General features: G+C 40.9%; 1 protein-coding gene across 1 annotated transcript; it reads left to right on the forward strand.

Moving 5' to 3' along the window:
- Window positions 1-1089: 1089 nt before the first annotated feature.
- On the forward strand, window positions 1090-21495 carry LOC128516589 (hatching enzyme 1.2). The gene is made up of 8 exons (XM_053490570.1): window positions 1090-1143; window positions 1240-1291; window positions 1478-1540; window positions 1732-1881; window positions 2028-2145; window positions 2336-2514; window positions 9115-9196; window positions 21353-21495. The coding sequence occupies exons 1-8, from the start codon at window positions 1090-1092 to the stop codon at window positions 21480-21482; spliced, it is 828 nt and encodes a 275-aa protein (XP_053346545.1). The 3' UTR covers window positions 21483-21495.
- The last annotated feature ends 234 nt before the right edge of the window (window positions 21496-21729 follow it).

Here is a 21729-nt window from a genome sequence, read left to right on the forward strand (position 1 = left end):
GGGGACAAATAAAACCAGATCGGGCAATTTTACGAGCACAGGTGAGCAGCATCAGCTCCTTAATCCATTTCCCTGTTAGTTAAAATGCCCTTTTATGTGGCTGCGCTACAGGTTTAATCACATTCATTGAGTAAAAATGTTCAAAGTACTTCTCAAGTTTAAACTTAAGAAAACTTGTACTTTTGGGATCATATAATGTCTAATTATTGTTCAAGTAAAACATTTAGATTGTAAACTTGTATTTACAGTGATTCTGGTTGTGCATTAATTTTAGTGTATGTTATTGTATGTTAGATCATCTTAGCAATAAACACAATACATAGTATCTAAGTCATAAGTATTTAATAACACTGTGAGTTTCAGGAAAAAATACTAATAGAGGGAATACTAGAGGGGTAACTAATAGAGGAGTTACCGGAGTTACAGCCCTGAAGGTGAATATTTCCATATAACAGCAATATTTGTACTAATATATAATACTTCTTGAAATTAACCCTTTACAGGGTACTCATTGAAATACTTGAAAATTAAAATTTTCTACATTTCAACACTTACCCACCCCCAATATATTTTTTATACTTATTTTCTACAAATGTTTTTTTTTTTTTTTTTTTTGTATGGTACCATGGACAACTACTGCAGAAGCTACCAAATGTGGTCGTTTGCCTGAGTTAGGGTTAAAAAGAACAAAATCACAGCTTGTCATGTTACTAAAAAATGGCCTCTGTTAAAAAGCACTGAAAGTGGAGACTCTGGAGAAATTTCATATCAGTGATAAAACTTTTTCTGATTAGACCCAGAATTCTATTGAATAATAAACTGATTCAAGTACATAAAACATTAACACATTTTACAGACATAACAACACTCTAAAACCCTAAAATCTAAAGTGCAAGACTCCATTTGCTGTATGTTATTTTAGTTGTCTACAGAGTTGCCTGGTATTTGCTTATGGAACGTTTAGGTAATTCAGACACACTAATAGCAGGTTATTAGGGACATTATGAACCTAATAATCAGGTTGTAGTAAAAACCTTTAATAGCAGATTATAAAGTGAAGCTGCACGCAGGAGTGGATGTTTACTCATCATGAGACACGCAGAGATCATCCTCCTGTTACAGGGGTTTATGCTGCTCCTTCAGGTACAATCTTATTTTAAACAAAAGTTTATTATTTTTATGTTTTTTTCCAATTTGTTCAGTAATTGATTGGAAAGGAAACTGGTTTGAACATTACAGCATGCCACCGGATCCGAGTTCAGAAATGTGAGATACAGAAGTAGTTATGCAGGTATTTTTACTTTCTGCCATATTTTACCAAATATTTACCAGCAGATCTGTAATTATATTTTTACAATATACTGGATGTAGGTTTATATTTAATACAGATGTTCAGATTCATGCATTAAGGCTGAATATTCACAATATTTTCTCATAATGCTGGATTGTAAACTCTTTTTCATGAGTTTATCTTCAGATTATGTACAAGAAAATGCAAGAACAGCAATGGACACAATTATGGACATCAATGACTATGAAGGTAAAGTAAATATTAGTTTTAATGATGAAGCTTCTATAATAATGTAGCTGTATTGTACATTATGAAGGGGTTTTATAGGTTTAAACAATGTGGTGTAGGTTTAGCTTTATCCAAGATTATCAAAGAAGTCATGATGATCATTCTCTACAAAATATCTAGCTGAAATAACTTGTTTTTACTGCTTGTTGTAGCAGTGAATGCGGCGGATGGAGTGAAACTCAGAGAGGGAGATATTGCCGTGTCGAGCAGAAGTGAGAAAAGCTGCTTTGCCCAAAGCTGTTTATGGTCCAGATCTGTAGATGGACACATTTACATTGCATACACACTCTCATCTGAGTACAGTAAGTTTGGTTTTATTGTGCACACACACACACACACACACACACACACACACACACACACACACACACACACACAGACACACACATGCAAACAAACAAACAAAAAAAAAACACACTCTACATCACATTTTCTACATTTTCTTTAGCTGAAGTGGATCGTCAAACGATAAAACAAGGTATGAGACTGATTCAGAGAAACACGTGTGTGCGCTTTGTGCCCAGAACACACCAAAGAGACTTCTTGGACATTCAGCCTAAAACTGGGTAAGAAAATAAATTATCATTAAAATGCATGGTATCGTACAATAATTATCATACATGATGAAGAAAAAACTGCATGTAAGGCAAATAAACCTGAATAGTTTATAGTAAATTGTGATCATACATAAAGCCGAAAGTAAAAAGCAGAGGCCCTCTCATGTTCAGTCATGTTAAGTGTTAGTGTTTATTGCAGGTGTTGGTCATATTTGGGTTCAAGCGGAGGCAGGCAGACTCTCTCCTTGCAAAGTCCTGAGTGTGTGAGCTCTGGAGTTGTGTCTCATCAGCTCATGCATGCGCTTGGATTTGTACATGAACAGTCGCGTCCTGACCGTGATCAATATGTCACCATCATGTGGTCCAAAATTGGGAAAGGTAAATACACACACACACACACACACACACACACACACACACACACACAGAGCTCTTATAAACATATAAACAGTATATTTAACTATATATTATTGTATTTAATTATGTATTCATAATACATAATTAAATACTAAAATTAAATATTATTAAATGTTGCAAATATTGCTTTGCAACAATAACCATTGTTCAATTACATTCACAAACTGAATTGACTTGAAATGGATAACATAATTAACAAATTAACAGAGATTTTGTTAATACTGCCCATAATTCAATTCAATTTTGTTTATATAGTGCTTGTAACAGTGGTCATTGTTACAAAGCTGCTTTACAGAATCAAACGAGTCAAATAAAGTAGGCTTTTATTGTAATTTTAACCAAGTACACAACAAAACGTTTCTCCAGGACCAAGGTACAGCTAATTTTTTTCTCACTCATATACACTTCCATAAATTTTCTTTTCATTTTGTAAAGCTGCTTTGAGACAATGACAATTGTTAAAAGCGCTATATAAATAAAATTGAATGGAATATGTTCTAAATTCAAGATAAATTAATTCAATTCAATTCAATTTTTTATTCAATTTTATTTGTATAGCGCTTTTAACAATTGTCATTGTCGCAAAACAGCTTTACACAATAAAAATAATTATTTAAGTTTGTATGGAATGTGAATGTGTATGAATCAGAATTAACAACATAACCCTTTCATACATGGGGTCACTACAGTGGGCAGCTATTCAAAAGCTGTTCTCTTGTGTATACAGGGAGTGCGCCATACCATACACTGTCACCTATTGGCCAATCATGATAAGTGCAATTTACTTTTCTTCCAACCCAAATCCAAGATGGCCAACAGGAAGTCAGAAATGCAATTAAGTTTATCTCCACTAAATTGGACGCAAGTATCACTGGCTGTGTTTTAACTGCAATTTATACTATTACTGTCACTTCATTGTTCTTTATAATTCAAATTCAAATTTTATTTGTCACATACACAGTCATACACAGTACGAAATGTATTGAAATGCTTATACGACTGCCAGTGACCCTAAAAGAGAATTAAAGTTTACAATAAGAAATAAATATGAATAAAAGAAATACGATAGAAAAATTAAATAGAAAAATTTAATTAAACTAGGAAAAATAGAACTAAAAATAAAAATAAAAATATGCTAGGAAAAATAGAACCAAAAATAAAAATAGAAATATAATGTACATAAAATAGAAATATACTGTACAAATTGAAATATACTGTACTGGGTGTGCAAATATGCATAAAACAAAGTGTCTTTGTGCAAAGGTTATTAAAGTGTCTTTGTGCACTGGTCCAGGATGTAAACGTAAACATGTAGTGTAGTTGGGAAGGTAGGTTTGCAAAGTTATTAAAGTGTCATTGTGCAATGTTCCAGGATGTAAACGTACAACATGTAGTGTAGATATAAAGGAAGATGTGCTTGTAATTGTCCATAGTGTCCATGGATGTAAAAAGATTGATTGATTGATCAATTATGAAAAGATTATGTTAGTTCTGCATAGTGGTGTAGTTGAGAGACCTTATCGCCTGCGGGAAGAAGCTCCTCCTCGGTCTCTCTGTGTTGGCCCTTAGGGAGCGGAATCGCTTCCCAGACCGCAACAGAGTGAACAGTCCGTTGTTGGGGTGGCTGAGGTCCTTCACAATCTTCCTGGCCTTGGTCAAGCACCGCTTGCTGTAGATCGAGTCCAGGTCAGGGAGCTCGATGCGGATGATGCGCTCAGCTGATCGCACCACTCTCTGTAGAGCTCGTCTGTCCTGCATGGTGCTGTTCCCGAACCAGGTCGTGATATTTTTTCGTCAGGATGCTCTCTATGGTGCATGCTGCTTTGCGGCAATGAAAATTGCTAAAAGCGCTATACAAATAAAATTGAATTGAATTGAATTGAATAGCCTTCCAAATAGTGTTCGGGACTCAGACACAGTCTCAGTGTTTAAGTCCAGGCTAAAAACCTATTTATTTAGCCAAGCATTTTTATAAATAGATTAGCCTTAGGTAAAGGAGCAGATCTGGGGGACTCATGGACGTAGAGTATGACAATAAACTGGTATGTTTAGATGCTGTCTTCCCCACTCTCATTGATCACTTAGGTTTGTTGATGGTGAGGTAATCGTTTGCTTTACATCTCAGGGAGCCCTCATGTCTGTGTTTCCTTCTGGCCTTCCCTTTTAGTTATGCTGTTATATTTAGTTCTGCCAGAGTCTCTGCTTGCACTCTACACTAAATATACATTCACATTATACATTACAGTGGAACCTCGGATTATGAGCATAATTCGTTCCGGAAGTGGGCTTGTATACCAAAACACTCGTAAACCAAATAAAATTTTCCCATAAGAAATAATGGAAACCTAAATTATTCATTCTACAGCCCAAACTCAATATCACGTAAAAATAAAACAAATTAACCTGCAACTTAACTTTCAAAAAAGTAAAAAATAAATCCCGGCAGATAAGTGATCTGAAACCCTTTTTGCAAGCAGGCGCTGTGGCCTGTGTGTGTGTGAGAGAGAGAGAGAGGCTGGAGTAAGTGGAGACTCTTGCTTTCAGCCCCTCCTGTCTCCAGCCTCCTCATCTTACACATTAAAACTTTCTCCTCTCGTTTAAACACACTTACACACACATTAACGAAAAGACTGTTGTTCTCTCTTAATGTTGCTTGCGACAGGGTAACAGCCCATCAATTTATGCCTGTTTAATGATGAGATGGACAAACTGGTCGATGCCCGTTCTTTTATTTTCTGCATTGCTGGTTATAGTACACACTTTCGGGTGCATTTAAATCCATCTAAAAAACTACTGAAGAACAAAACTCAGGCTTTATATCCTAGCTTACATCTCGCATTCGTGTTCACACACACCGGACTGCATTACCCACAATGCATCTCCCGCACTGGACTACACTTCCGTATACAGCGGTCATAAATTAACGTCTCTTACCTGCTACACTGTTTTTTATCTGAAATTAGCAGTAAACATCGCTAAAGACACTTGTGTGAGCGCAAACTAACAGAATCACTGCTGTAAAGTAAAACAAACAAATGAAACAGCCCCTTACCTCTGAAAAGATTTGTGACAGAGTTTCTTTGGAGAGCAAAGTGTGTGTCTCTGTGCGCATGTGTGTGTTTGTGAACACACAGCCAGCACAGTGTCAAATTACGCTCGCGTGCACACATTCACACCGCAATGAGGAAGAAAAAAGATTTTTAACCTCTGTATTGAGAATTTCTTTTGCCTTACTCGCGCGCACACATGTGTGTTATAAGAAACAGTACCCGCGCTGTACACACGCACTTCCGAACACAAAATAAAATATGTTTTACACACACGGGGTTACAGTGTTATAGTAAACAGTACATGCGTGCACGGATGTTGATTATACCAGTAGGAGACGAGCACTAAGACCCAGCAGGGGAGACGATTTCGCAGCGCAAGAGAGAGAAAAACCGTTGGCTCAGTTGTGATCATGTGATGCTCTGCGTCAAAACAAGAAGCACATGTCATTCTTGAGCTGGCTTGCTCGGCTTGCTCACCAGGGACAAACTGACCGTTTTGATTCATACACATTCACATTTCATACAAACTTAAATAATTCTTTTGATTGTGTAAAGCTGCTTTGCGGCAATGAAAATTGCTAAAAGCACTATACAAATAAAATTTAATTGAATTGAATCAGCAAACTTGATGGTGTTGGTAGAGTTGGTAATGGCCATGCAGTCGTGGGTGTAAAATGAGTACAGCAGGGGACTCCAGTGCTGAGGGTTAGGGCGGCTGACACATGTCTGCCCATCCTTACTGCCTGTGGCCTGCAATTTAGAAAAGTCCACTGCCACAGAGATGTTCCTAGGTGCTCTGGAGTGTGGAAGGAATTATAGTGTTAAACGCTGAGCTGTAGTCGACAAAGAGCATTTTACCATAATTTCCATTTCCAGTCTCCAGGTGGATAAGTGATGTATGAAGGAGGTAGGAAATGGCATCATCAGTTGAACTGTTGAGACGGTATGCAAACTTTAGTATATTCAGTATGTCATAGTGAAGAGATGATAATGTCTCTGACAAGCTGTTCAAAGCACTTCATCACTACTGAGGTCAAGCCTACAGGGTGGTAGTCATTGAGGAAAGCAGGATGGGGACTCTTTTTACTTTTTTTTTGGGGGGGGGTGGATTCCCAACTGGGTTAAGAAGAGGTTGAATATTTCTGTGAACACAGGTGCAGCGTGTGCAGGCCAGAGATATGTCCGTGTTTGTCATATGTCGTGGATGGTTTTATCCACCCACAACCGCTTCCATAACATATTGATGTCTTCAGAGCTGCGCCAGAAAATGGTCCTGTCTGCATCATCGAGTGTGTCCTGTAAAGCAGCCACCAATTGGTCCGTCCAGCGCGTGACTTCCCTCTGACTTGGAACTTTCAGCTTGAGCCTTTGTTTATATTTTTGCATAAAAAAGATGGCCAAGTGGTCAGATTGCGCAAACAGGGAACAAGATTGGGCCTTAATTGACAATGGTCCAGTGTCTTTTTACCCCTGGCGGGGCAGGTGATGTGCTGATAAAAGTTTGGTGCTGCACGTTTGAGGTTAGAGCTGTTAAAGTCCCCCACAACAATAAGAACAGTGTCCCGGTATTGTGTGTGGTGCTGTGTGAGTGCCTCGTGCAGCTCAAATAAGGAAGTGACTGTGTCAGTCTAAGGTGGAATATAAACTATTTTAATTATTACAAATGTAAGCTCCAGAGGAAGGTAAAAAGGATGACATTTGATAGGCAGTTGGGTAAGCAGAAACAATGCTTGCGCTGTTGCACTAGCTGCACACGCCACTTCGCCTTGACTTCCCGGAGTCCTGTGTTCTGTCCTTGTGGTAAACTGAGAAAAACACAGCCGGCTGGATGGCGTGGTCCAGCACCGCAGGGTTCAGCCATGTCTCAGTGAAGTGGAGGAAATTCCAGTCCCAAATGTCTTTCTGGAACTTTACCTGAGGTCATCAAGCTTGTTTTCCAGCAACTGGATGAAACCTTGAGAGGAACCAGACTCAACAGGGAACCCATCCTAATTGAAGTGATATGGATAGCAGGGATTGATCTGCAGTCATACTGTGTTAGGCCGCTGGCAGTTCAACATAACAGTTGATGTCTTTAAGTTAATATGTCCTGTTTGTTATTGAAGCCTCAGGTAGACTTGTAGGAAATTCTAGTTCTGAACTATCGAGCGACTACAGTCACAAGTCTTCAGAGAACAGATGTCTGCATCAACCGAGGCCAGGACCATCTTCGTGCTAAAGTGGAACCACCCCAGTCACCACATGCATCGCGGTCAACAGGGGCATCCATGAGACGAGTTCTCCAACCAGAAGCGGGGCACCAGAACAAGTAATACAGGTCCAGAGTGCAGAGGGGGTCTTGATCACTGGCAGCTTGGGAGCTACATGTGTAGCTTGACAGGGAGAGGGAAAGAGAGAGAGGGAGAGAGGAGATGTCTGTAAGAACAGCTGTTCAATCTCTGAGCACACTGCCAGGGATATTGTCAGGTCCAGCTTATTTACGTGGGTTTAGCTTTACATTAAGACCACATTACGTGGCCACTTTGTCCCCCACTCTGAAAGTGGGGTCTCGGGTCTTCAGACGTGCACGCATCTCTGCAGTAATCCACAGTTTCTGGTTGGGGCATGAGATGATGTTTATGGCGACAGTGATGTTATTGATGCATTTGTTGATATAGCTGGCCACTTATGGCATGTACTTCTACAAGTTGTTAAAGATGCTGTAAGGTGCAGCCTCCCTTAACATGGTCTTCTTAAACAGTCCTGAAGTTGAGTTCGGCCTTTATTCATCACATACATTACTGCACGGTAAAATTATTTATCTCCTTTAGGGGTCAGAACGCAGGGTCAGCCATTTCACGGCACCCCTGGAGCAGGCAGGGGTAAGGGTTATAGTGTTAAGGACCCAACAGCGGCAACCTGCCGGAGCTGCGGCTCGAACTGCAGATTTTCCAGTCTGATTTTCTGGCCTTAACACACTGAGCCAACACTGCCCCCACCATAGCTCCTGCTGGTCAGGTTTTCTGCCTCAGAACTGGTTTTGATCATTTCATCAGTGGTCTGTATGCTAAAATTAACATAACAGAGATGTGGTCTGAGTAGCCGGTGGTGAGGGTGGGGCTCTGCCTAATATGTGCCAGGGATGTTTATGTAAACAAGATCCAGCGTGTTTTATCCTTATGTTGCAAAGTCCACATACTGATGAAATCCTTTGTACATGGGCATACTTTTCTTGTGGACAGACATTATTTTATTAATTGAATCAGTATTTTAAATTAAAGTCTTGTAAAACTGTCTACATGTTTTACACAAAGTATAATTTCTTGTCTTTAGTATCTTGTGGCTTTATATAGTTGTGTGCACAACAAGTACCTCTTGGGTATGAAATGAAATGTGATAAAATAATAGATTTTTTGATAAGTGATTATTGTAATAATTACAAATAGGACTTGATTGGCAGGAATATATTTACCACGTAATGGACTCCTAAACAACTTCTATAAGGTGCTGAATAATATGTTTGGGTTTGCAGATCATTTGAGGAACTTTGCGAAGTTTAAGATGAACAACATGGACATGCCTTACGACTATGGCTCCATCATGCACTTTGGAAAGTATGTTATTTATTTTAATGTTATTTACTTGTATATTATTAAATTTGTTAATCACCCCTTTAAACAATTTTAACACACTATTATTTACCATAATATAACAAAAAGATTTTTTCTGTAACATTACATTTCGTATACTGGAGGACCCGAAACCAGTCTCAGACAATTTTCTGTCTGTCTGTATGTCTGTCCAGCCAGATCTGCTCACAGCATCACAAAAAAACTGGCTAGACAGAATTTAATGAAACTTTTGCTGTACTTGGATATCTGCCTGATAAGCACACCATAAATGAAATCAAAATATTGAGTAAAAACCATGTTATAAACAGTTATGTGTCAGATTTAATAATCTACTCTAAAATAAGCTACTAATAATATTTGCTCAATGTAAAAAAAACAATCTGCACCAATAGATATTGATTAGAAAATTAAAATGGAATATTTTACCAGGATTAGTTAAAATGTTCACCACTAAAATAACAGCACTGGAGTGGTAAAATTTTTTGGTAAAAGAGTAAATATAGGACAAATTTTAATCTCAATTTTAATTTTAATCTCCAATCCACTTTTTAAATTTCACCCTTCGATTACCAAATAGGGAGTGTATTTGGCTAATGATGAAAGAAGTACATCTTAGGGCAAAGATGGCACAAACAAACTTTTCTATATTCTCTTTTTCCTATTGATTTTAATAAAATGAAATGACAGTAATTACAGATAAAAAAAAGATATTGAACTTTGCTGCAGGCAGACATCGGCTTCACCCTTAAATGATGATATCACTGATTACATTAAAGCTGATTAGCTTATTTTTTGCATTTATTAGTTTCTACAAACTTTTTTTCTTAGGCTTGTACAATTACACTTTGGATTATGAGCATCTCGGGTTACTTTGCTGTGACCCTGTTCCCTGAAAAAGCGGGAACGAGATGCTGCGCGACAGCGCTATGGGAAACGATTCCTCGTGACCGGTTCTGACTCGAGGACCTGCGAGCCTGGCATCCTCCTATGAAGCCTGACCGATGTCTTGCCGCATGCCATGCTTGGAAGCCCCTCTTGCTGGAGCAATAGATGAGGCAAGCTTCCTGGTCGAACGGCCCTAATCACTAGAGGCGAAGTATGCCACGCACCTTATAGGCTAGAGCACTAGCATCTCTAACCCAACTCGTCTAATGGCGGCTGCCCTTCGGCCGCGGGCCCAAGACGTATGAAACCCTGCTCTAGTTTATGGCCCTGGCTAATGCGGAGGTGCACTGTAAATTGAAGAGCATGAGTTGGGCACAGCGAATGAAGTCTTAATGCTCCGGAGCTAATGGCGGAGGACAGAAGGCTTCAACTGTGGAAGATAGTTGGGTAAGAATGCAGAACAGCTTTTCCTAGCCTGTTGGCAAAGCCTAAGCACACTAAGGGGTGCTTTTCACCAGCCCTCTCAGTCAGGATGTAGGCGAGAAGTGGCTACGTATGTTCTGAGTGTAAAAGGGCAAAAGCCCGAGGTCAGCTTTCTTACAGAAGCTCCAGCACTGAAGCGGTTCGACAGTGGACTGGGTCTGCATGTTTCGCCATGTCCTAGAATGTAAATGATCTTGAAGGACAGAATTTGTCCTGTCCTCAAAACAGAACCTAGTGCGCTAGTCTTCCTAGCGGCGCGAGCTTAGTCTGCCCAGGCAATATTTACAAGACTGCCGTAGTGTCTGCGCTAGGACATGATAACCTCTTGACTGCTGGAGGGAGTATTTCAGGGCCAGAAATAGAGTCATCTTTTCGGGACAATTGATGTGCCACACGAGAAAATGACCTCTCCAGATCTCTTGGGCTGGGCGGCCATCTAAGGCCGCACTCCGGCCCCTAAGGGGAAAACGTCTGCCGTTAGCAACTTGCGACTCACAGGACGGACCTAGAGTGGGACCCAGGGTCAAGGATGAGGCTCTGAACCACATAAAAAGGGTACGAAGCTCCCGGCGCATATCCCTTATTACCTCTGGGCATTGGCCCTTGGATAAAATCCCCAGGCACTTAGCCACCACAGAAGCGGTGAAAGTTATTTCCTGCTTAGCTTAAACTCCTTTAGAGTGTTCAAAATGGACTCGACGCGCGCAGGAGACAGCTGTGCCCGCATTGCGGTCGGATCTCACATGACACTCAATGTATGCTTTGTGTAGGAAAGAGAACGCTTTCCGTGGCGTTAAGACTCGATCCTAAAGAAAACGAGGTAAGCTACAACAACATGTCAATGTTGAGGCGCTAGCTCCATGGAGAGGGTACGAAGCTCTCAGCGCGTAACCCCTGTTGCCTCTCAGTTGCTGGAGGGAGTATTTCAGGGCCAGAAATAGAGTCATCGTTTCGGGGCAATTGATGTGCCACACAAGAAGATGACCTCTCCAGCTCCCTTGGGCTGGGTGGCCATCTAAGGTCGTGCTCCAGCCCCTAAGGGAAAAACGTCTGCTGTTAGCAACTCGCGACGACAGCATTTACCTAGAGTGGGACCTAAAGTCAAGGACGAGGGTCTGAACCACATAGAAAGGATACGAAGCTCCTAGCGTGTAACCCTTGTTGCCTCTGGGCATTGGCCCTTGGATAAAATCCCCCGGCATTAGAACATAGAAGGAAGGGACCGAACACCTAACGATTCACTGGAGACCGCTGCTCTCTGAAACACCAGTGGTGGCGGAGATTGAACCACGGCCTCCTAAGGATGCTGGTCCTCTTCATTGCTCCATACCTAAAAAGACATAGCTGGCAGTAGGTTCCCCGCTGCCGGCCTCTCTAAGAGGTGCAGCTCTCAGTAGGTCAGTCTGGTATGCCTGCAAAGCCATTGTGTGCAGGGCTGCACCAGGCTGACCCGCTGCCTGAAAAATCTTCTCCCACCAACGAAGATGTTAGTCTACACGCTTGGTGGGGAGTGGGGATTTTTCCCAAGAGGATGAGCTTCCAGGAGAGAGATAGCCCGTGGCGTCTCTCTGATTATATCATCATAAAGGACCGCGCTTTCATCCATGACATTGGAACAAATACAATGTCAATAGCACAAAAATACAGGATAAATACGGCTTATTTTTCATCATTGAGGCCCTCCTCCTCCGGCCACCCGACAGGCACCTGTCAGCTGACCTTGAGCGTTTGGGAAATTTATTTTATTTATTTATTTTTACCGCGAATCGAGGTGTACGCGTTAGACCGCGCGTTACCATCTTTAACATTAACTAACACACTGGCTCATCACTAGAGGAGCGCTTTGAAGTGATAGTTTCCATCTCCGCTGAAAGCGCACTGGAGAAGTGGAAGGTAAAAGACTTATGATCCGGCGAGAGAGCGAGAGGAAAGGAAAATACTGTCTCGTGCGCCTCCGGCAGATTTGCACGCAAGAAATCGCTGCGGGTCGCGGTTTCGCTTTAAGACGGCGAACCCGAGCGCGCGGGACTTTAATAGGGAAAAAATCGCAATACTTACCTGCTCCCTGAAGCCCCAGGATAGCGTGCTCTTCCCCCAAACACTCAAACAGAAAATGCGAAGATCGCCCTCAGCGAGATATTCTTCTACACGGAGGGACGGACTCGTGTCTATCCCTGCCATCTTTCTGGTGAGTAGTAAGACACTTTCTATTTTTCGCTTTCTGTTAAAAAATGAACACGAACACACACAACATGGATCCTGAAGAGAAAATGATCTGAGGGTGTTTCCGGTTCATGCCTATTTATAACCTCCAGGTGCACCTCATCGGTTGACGTCACCTGCCTGAGTTTATACATTCCAAAATATTTGGCTTGTTTGACACACACGTGTTTCACAACCGGTCACGAGAAATCATTTCCCATAGCGCTGTCGCGCAGCATTGAGTGTAGCTTTTGAAAGGGAACATAAATTATTCCTCAAGCGTGCTTGTATATCAAAACACTCATATATTAAAGAGAATTTCCCCTGATGATTCATTAAACAACCCAAAAGTATTCATATAAAAATAATGAAAACTAAATTAAACTAAATGTACGTGCATGTTATTCACAAGTTCTGACGCATCTTTCGTTACACAGTTTCACTGACGACCCCAGACGTTTCGTTGATTTCTTTGTCTCTTGTTTATTTTCAACATCAAAGTACAACGGTTGTTACAGTCTCTTGCATAAATCCACTGTAGTCACGACAAGTCGCTTGCTGTGTTCTGTAGCTTCGATAGATTACAGTTACAACAACTCTTTTTACTGTATTCCTTTTACCTTACTGTCTCACGGTCAAAAGCTTGTGTGCTCCACACCTTTCTGTATCCTTCCATGTCTTAACAACAACAACAACTTACGTGCGTGATAGACATGAAACTGCATAACTGTGGGATGATGTCACAGAACAACTCATGAAATGATGTCACAATACAAATTATGGGTATGATACTTAATGCTTAATGCTTAACTAATAAACTGAAATAATATAAACATAACAACAAATCACAAGAATGAAATATGGCCCTTACATTTCCAGCCCCTAATTGACAGGCAGGAAGACTGACAATTACACACATTTTTTTGTTTTGTTGTTTTTTCCTTTTTTTTATAGTTGGGCCACAACATTTACTATTGGATTAAAATTTGAATTAACTTTCTTAACACTTTAAACATTTGTTAACGGTTTAACTTAAGGTATTCATATCGCTGCGTACCAAATGAAAGGAACATGACTACTTTATAAGGTAATTAACAGGCCATTTCACATATGAGTCACAGCTTATCGATGGGTTTTTTAAGGGTGCTGGTTTTAGTTTTGACCAGTACACGTCTCACAAGTCCTTTTTTATCAGGGAACACTTTCGTGATCCGTCCGACGACCCATGAATTTCTTGGAGAAGACTCATCAATTATTAGAACTACGTCTCCAATCGAGAGGTTTTTTCTCACCTGAGACCATTTTTGGCGCTCCTGAAGCAAGGGCAAGTATTCACGCACCCATCGCTTCCAGAATAGGTCGGCAAGGTACTGACTTTGCCTCCACTTGCGACGTGCGTAAGTTTCCTCCTTTTTGAAAAGTCCAGGAGGCAAGTTTCAGGGGCTCCAGGTCTGTGGGATCGTTTGTAGCAGTGGTAAGGGGACGGTCATTCATTATAGCTTCCACCTCACACAGGAATGTATGCAAGCTTTCATCGTTTAGTGTTTGTTCTTTTAGTACGGACCTCAAGATTTTTTTAACTGATCTTATCTGCCTTTCCCATATTCCACCGAAGTGAGACCCAGCAGGAGGATTAAATATCCATTGTATCTCCTTTTGCATGAGGACGCCTTCAATTTTAGACTGATTCCACTGTTGGATAGCTTTACGTAATTCAGTCTCAGCGCCTATGAAGTTTGTTCCATTATCACTTCTCATAACTGACACCTGGCCTCTTCTGCACATGAAGCGTCGAATAGCATTTAAGCAGGAGTCTGTATCTAAAGACTGCGCGACTTCAATGTGCACGGCTCTTGTTGTCAGACAAGTAAACAATACGCCATATCTTTTAACATTACTTCTACCCCGTTTGACCTCGAAGGGTCCAAAATAGTCTACCCCTACTTTAGTAAACGGTGGATGATCTGGTGTTATTCTATCACGTGGCAGTTCTGACATTTTTTGTTCACTATTCTTTGCTCTGATCTTTCTGCATGTCACGCAACTGGACAGAAACTTTCTCACAAGGGAATTTGCAGTCGGAATCCAGTATTTCTGCCGCAATTTTGAAAGCATATAATTCCTTCCACAATGTCCAACCTGTTCGTGAATGTTTCTTAAGATTAAAGTTGTAATGTGTGAGTCTTTGGGTATAATGACAGGGTGTTTTGCATGCTCAGGCATTGCAGACCTACCAAGACGTCCTCCAACTCTTAGCACTCCATCCTGCAGTACTGGATGTAGTTTGGAGAGACAACTGTTTCTTTTTACGGATGCATTACCCTTTTGTAACATGGAAATTTCATCTTTGAATTTTTGGTTTTGAACGAACTTAATAACTTCGTTTTCTGCCATTGAATTCTGCCCTTAATCCTTTTTGTTCTCTGTTTCAGCATGTCTTTAACGCAAAGAATCCAGGCAATGGATATTTTCAGCTTGTACCAGTAAGAGTGATAGTTAATTAATTTACTCACGGCATCTGTGCTCTCTGTAGTCTTTACGAGATTCACTGAGGCTGAGTGTTTAATCTTAATGTCATCCTCTTGCGTCGACAGATCAGTCACAGTGTGTGAGTCCATCAGCATGTACTAACTTAATATATGAGACAACTCCATATCCCATTTCACTTGCATCTGAGAAGTGGTGCAGTTGTGCTGTATTTGTAACTCCAAAGTCAACTGGTTTTACGCATCTTGCTACACTAAACTCAGACAATTGATGCAACTCTTGTAGCCAGGCCCTCCATCTTTTTATAAATTGTTCAGGAATGTCATCGTCCCACGCGAGTCTCTCTTTACACAACTGCTGCATTAAGATCTTAGCTGGCAGTATGACTGGTGCAAGGAAGCCTAAGGGGTCATAAATTGAACTAGTGACTGACAAGATTCCTCTTCTAGTCACAGGCGGCTCTTTTAAACTAATCTTAAACTTGAGCGTGTCTGAATTAATAGACCACAACACCCCTAGAGCTCTCTCAACAGGGAGTGCGTCTTTACTCAACTCTAAGTCCCTCATGTACCCTTAGCTTTTTCTTTTGAGGATGGTATACACCATGGTGAGGTATATACCACACTTGCCCGTCCTGTCAACTTAGGTGAGATGTGGGGACCTTGACTGCATGACCCTTTTCAAACATGTCGTTCATGAAGTTTGAATACTGAAAGGAGCGGTTATTTTTAAACTTCCGTTGGAGGTTCAGTGCGCGCTGCATGGCTGCGCTTCGGTTGTTGGGCATTTGAATAGCTGCTTTCTTAAATGGTAGGCTAATGTAGAAGTGATTGTCAGTGAACTGCAGGGAGTTAGTTACATAGTCTAAAAACTGATAATCCTCTTGTGACAACTCAGCTTTGTCATCACAGTTCCGTTCAGGAAAATCGTGGTTGTACTGTTGTATCAGCATTTGTTCTACACTGTCGATGGAAACTCTGTTGACTGCAACGCTCACTTGCTCATTGTCACACGTGCCTTCCTTGACCGACTCTCGAAAAAGTCCATTTATGGTCCGTCCAAGAGCGGTCTTTACTGCATATGGCCCATTGTGCCTGCTGTTGATTACTCGCCATGGTTCTAGGAGCCTATGCTCTTTGTTACCTATGAGAATTTTAACTCTAGCATTAATCTGAGGCAATTTTACTTTGCTGAGGTATGGCCACTTATCAATGTCGTGCTGTTGTGGAATGTTTTCCACTGAGACAGGGATACTCTTTTGTGTGAACACTTTGGGGAGTTCAACAAAGGTGTTTTCTTCCAGACCACTAACCTCTAAGTCAGTAAGCACGTAACTTTCTACTTGTTTCCTCGCATTCATGGTGCTTAACATGATGTCAATTTTTTTACGTGTACGTTTAATCGCCTCGCTAATGACTCTGTACAAAAAGTAGCAGAACTACCTGGGTCCATAAAGGCGTACACTTCTACTGTCTTATTACCTTTCTTGGACTTTATTTTAACAGGTACTATGGAGAGAATACAGTCATCTCCAGCCCCAGTACACGTGCTCGTTTCATGACTCACTGTAACAGGCAGTGTTTTAACTGGTACAGTTTCGTCGGCTTTTACGATCGCTTGAGCTGTGTCTTGTGCTGCAATATGTAGCATGCGAGGATGTTTCTTTGAGCACAACTGACATGTGATTTTCTTTGTGCAGTCTCTGCTTAGGTGTCCTTTTACTAAACAACCAAAGCAGAATCCATTCCTTTTCAAAAAGTCCAATTTGTCCCTATATGTCTTATCGTTAAACTGGTAGGGCATTCCTCTAGGGTATGATCTTTCATGCAGAATGCACAAGGTTTAGTGAAGGTACTAATAACTAATGCACTACTACTCTTTACTGTAGTTAAGTCTTTGTGATTTTCACCAACCTGTTTAATGCCGGTTGCAAAGCTGCTACCCCTTTTTCCTTCCCTTTTTTGCTTGAATCCTGGACGGGATTTGTTGCGGTGTTTTTTATCACTAGTCGAAACGTTCAGGTCTCCATTAAAGTGGATTGGACATTACCTTTGCTTCTCGTTCTACGAATTTCATCAGCTGCACAAACTTAGCTCTTTTCTGATTGCGCTCCTCGTACTCGTATACATGGCTTCTCTATTTTTCACGCAATTTGTAGGGCAGTTTTAAGGCAATACCCTTCAAGTTGGTAGCATTGTCTAGCTCATCCATGTAATCGATGCTTGACAAGGTATTGTAACACTTTACTAGAAACAGGGAGAAAGTTGTCAGCGACTTTCCGTCCTCTGACTTTATTTCCGGCCAGTTGAGTGCCTTTTGCATTAGCGTTGTAGCGTTTATTTGTTTGTTTCCAAACTTGTCATGTAACAGCCTCATAGCTTCTGCATAGCCGCGATGTTCTGGCATGAGCTGGCAGCTTGTTACAAGGTCCCTAGGCTGTCCTTTAGTATACTGCTCAAGAAAGAACAGCCCATCCAGATTGTTATCGGTTTTGGTTTGGATGACATGTTTAAAGGCTCTTACAAAGGACGTGAACTCAAGAGGGTCACCATCAAATGAAGGAATGTCGCGCGGAGGTAAGGAAAGTTGCCTCTGACTCTTCGCAAACATTTCTGTAAGATCTGCCTGAAGTAGCATCCTACCCTGAGGCTCCACTATGTCAGTGTTGTAAAGTGAGTGTTCGTTACCTTGGGTAGGCCGTTCCATTAGGGTGCTTGACAATATGGGTTTGGCACTCACGGGCATGCTTAAATGGGTTGCTCGGAGGTGTGATGGCAGTTCAAGGTATTCCGTTGTCGAACTGTGGTCGTAGTGGTCGGGGGGGCATGCACCACTCATTTCGACGACCACGCTCCGTCTTGTAGGATGTTGTTTTTTACGGTTCTGGTAAGAATTTAGTTTAGCTTCGGCTATTGCAAGCGCCGTTTCCATTTCCAGCCTTTCCTTTTGTGCCTTTAATTGTGCTTGTTTAGCCTTTAGTTGTGCTTCCTCCAGTTCCAGCGCCTGCCAATTTCTCAAAGTTGCTGCTTTAGCCAGCAAAGCTGCTCTGTTGGCTTCTGCTCTTTGTAGTCTAGCTTCGGATGCTGCTGACGTTAAGGACCTCTTGGATGCCGCTGACGTTACGCTTCCGTGCCTTTGGGGGGCGGGCGTCTTGTGCTCCAGCATTGACACACTGTCATTTGGCGAAACTCTATCGTCAACTGTTTGGGGCAACTTAAAGCGATTACTAGTTTCTGCGATCCACAACTTCACTCTTACCATGAACTCTGAGCAGCGCGTCAATCTAGGGTAGTACCAGTGGTGCTGATCGGTTTCATGCTCTTCATCCTTTGCGCACGATCGCACTGTTACATTGCTTTCAATAAAGTCATTGAGCAGCCCTTCGTATTGGCGGCGCTTGGCTTTAACGTCATGCAAATTACAAGCATTGTCCATAAGCGCCTCTAGTTCATTTATAATACAGTCAACTGACTCCACTTGCCTTCTCTGGCATTCTTCAGTTTGTGAAGCTTGTCTGGAGAATCGTTTTCGTCAAGCACCATCACCCGCTCAGATTCGACGTTAGCGACGTTGTCCTCGCCGTGTGACATGGTGAAGTTTAAAGCAGGCAAGTCCTCTTGTCGCTTTCGTTTTCAGTTGCTCGTTGGCAGTCGATGCGCGTTTTTAAAATCGCACGCGTGCTCTTCACTCCACGTTCACACTCTTAAATCACTTATCTTCATTTTTGCAGCTGAGCAAGCTTTTGACTTTACATGTACGTGCATTTTATTCACAAGTTCTGACGCGTGTCTTTCGTTACACAGTTTCACTGACGACCCCAGACGTTTTGTTGATTTCTTTGTCTCTTGTTTATTTTCAACATCAAAGTACAACGGTTGTTACAGTTTCTTGCATAAATCCACTGTAGTCACGACAAGTCGCTTGCTGTGTTCTGTAGCTTCGATAGATTACAGTTACAACAACTCTTTTTACTGTATTCCTTTTAGCTTACTGTCTCACGGTCAAAAGCTTGTGTGCTCCACACCTTTCTGTATCCTTCTTAACAACAACAACAACTTACATGCGTGATAGACATGAAACTGCATAACTGTGGGATGATGTCACAGAACAACTCATGAAATGATGTCATAATACAAATTATGAGTATGATACTTAATGCTTAATGCTTAACTAATAAACTGAAATAAGATAAACATAACAACAAATCACAAGAATGAAATATGGCCCTTACACTAAATTTAATTGCAAGCAATGATGATGGGCCCAAACACCCTGTGCCATCGCCAACCTGGGGGCACCGCATAACCTGTGTGTTATTTAAGGGTGTTAAGGCCTCAAAAAAAAAAGCCATCGCTACCGGTTGCACCGCACAACTTGCACAAATCACAGACTATACAGGGCTAACGTCAGTTTGAACCCTAACTATTTGTTGAGTGCGCTAGTGTGTGTGTGTGCGTGAGTGAGAGAGTGAGAGAGAGAGGTGTGTGTGTATTTGTGTGTGACGAGTAAATATGTTTTTGCATGTTTGTGTGTGTGGTGTGTGTTTGTGTTAACATTTGTGATGTGTGTGTTAGTATGTGTGTGATGTCTTTGTGTGTGTGTTTTTGTAATTTGTAATGTGTGATATATGAGTGAATTTGTTCATATGTGCGTGCATGCATCTGTGTGTGTGTGTGTGTGTGTGTCTGTTAACATTTGTGATTTGTATGTGTGTTGAATAGGCCACAAATGCTGGAAAATTAACATCACACTATGATGTTACTCAATGTGATGTCACTGAACGTGATGTCACTGAACGTGATGTCACTGAATATAATGTCAATCAATCCAAGGCCACACAGAAAGTTATTAATCATTTTTTAGCATAAGTTTAAGCATATCACAGCTGACCAGTTTAAGATATCAAAAATCCCTCTGCAATTTTGTGTCTTCAGTGTCTTAAGATCACATCGGCCCAGTTAAGTGGCGATTCTATAAATTTCCTAGGAGGAGTATACCAAAATCTATTGGGTGCGTTTTTGCAAACAACCCTAAATAACCTCCTAGCCTCCTAGGTTTAGCCTAGGACATGCAGTGCGAGAGTTGTTCAGACTCTCAGGCATCCGAATGGCAGCAGATTCCAACCTGTCTGCCAATTTTCATGAGTTTTTGCCCTCAAATGCTCAAAAGGTTGAAAAAAAAGCTTAAGAAAACAAGAGGGTCCTGCGCACCCTATAGTGCTTGGGCCCTAATTAACCTGCATTTTACCTTTGAAAAAAATCATGGCTGTAGTAATTAAGAACAGAGGGAAAAGAAGAGGGGGGGCTGCTATGTAAGACTAACACACACACACACACACACACACTAGTTTATTGATAGACTCTTACTCAACCAAGCGCGCACGCACACATGGAAACACACACCAACTAGCCTGCAAACAGGGGGGTTCTATTTGGTAAACTGGTGTTTGTGAAAATTGTATTACACACACATACAAACACAAAACAAAATATGCTTTATGCACACACACACACACGCACGGTCACAATGTTATAGTGAAAACAGTGCATGCACGCACAGATGTTAATTATACAAGTGAGAGACGCGCACAAAGACCGAGCATGGAAGACAAATACCCACAATTCCGCAGGGTGAAAGAGAGAAGAACCATTGGCTCGGTGTCAAAGCAAGAAGCGCATGCGTGCCACATGATACTCGATGATACTTGGTACTTATTTTCAAGTCAAAATTTATTGAAAAGCTTTGCTCGTCTTGCGGAATGCTTGCAAACCGGGTTACATACAATCCGAGGTTTCACTGTAATAAAAAAAATTTAAGTTATATAATGAAACTTTAAGATTGATCTACTAGTTTTAAGTTGGGAATAACGGACAGCATTTTGTTATTACACACCATTCAATGTTTTTTTTAATGCACTTCACGCAGGATTTGACATGCATTTCAATACATCATTTGGTGAATCCATTTAATCTTAATAACTACTGTGAAAAAATTAAATCAAGTAAAGAACATGTCTTAAAAATTATTTATATTTTATAGTAAACGAGTGAATAAGGGATCAAATTTTTTATGTGTTTGCAGGTATGCCTACTCTAAGGATGGTGATGCTACTATTGTGCCAAAACGAAGCTGGAATATTAAACTGGGACAAAGATTTGGTCCAAGTGAACTTGATCTCATAAAAATCAACAAAATTTACAAATGTTCCTAAAAAATCTTTTGAAGCATTTTTTAGGCATTAAAAAAAAAATGCTTAGCACAATTCATACCTAATTTATTAGCATTTACATTTAGGTGCATCAAGAATGAAAACTTAACACCATCCATTGAAGAACTTAAAACTTTATATATAAACAATTTATCTACACATACATAAATTAATTAATTAATTGTATTTTATGAATAAATAAATCTGTTCTCTTATACAGTGTTACAGTGTGGTTTGTAAATCCAAAAAC

This window comes from Clarias gariepinus, unplaced genomic scaffold (genome assembly GCF_024256425.1).
Source record: "Clarias gariepinus isolate MV-2021 ecotype Netherlands unplaced genomic scaffold, CGAR_prim_01v2 scaffold_29, whole genome shotgun sequence".
Taxonomy (NCBI): domain Eukaryota; kingdom Metazoa; phylum Chordata; class Actinopteri; order Siluriformes; family Clariidae; genus Clarias; species Clarias gariepinus.

Coding starts and splice junctions, on each gene's coding strand:
- LOC128516589 (XM_053490570.1), top strand. CDS start 1,090: ATGAGACACGCAGAGATCATCCTCCTGTTACAGGGGTTTATGCTGCTC. Junction 1,882..2,027: donor CACACTCTCATCTGAGTACA/GTAAGTTTGGTT, acceptor CATTTTCTTTAG/CTGAAGTGGATCGTCAAACG. Junction 2,146..2,335: donor GACATTCAGCCTAAAACTGG/GTAAGAAAATAA, acceptor TGTTTATTGCAG/GTGTTGGTCATATTTGGGTT.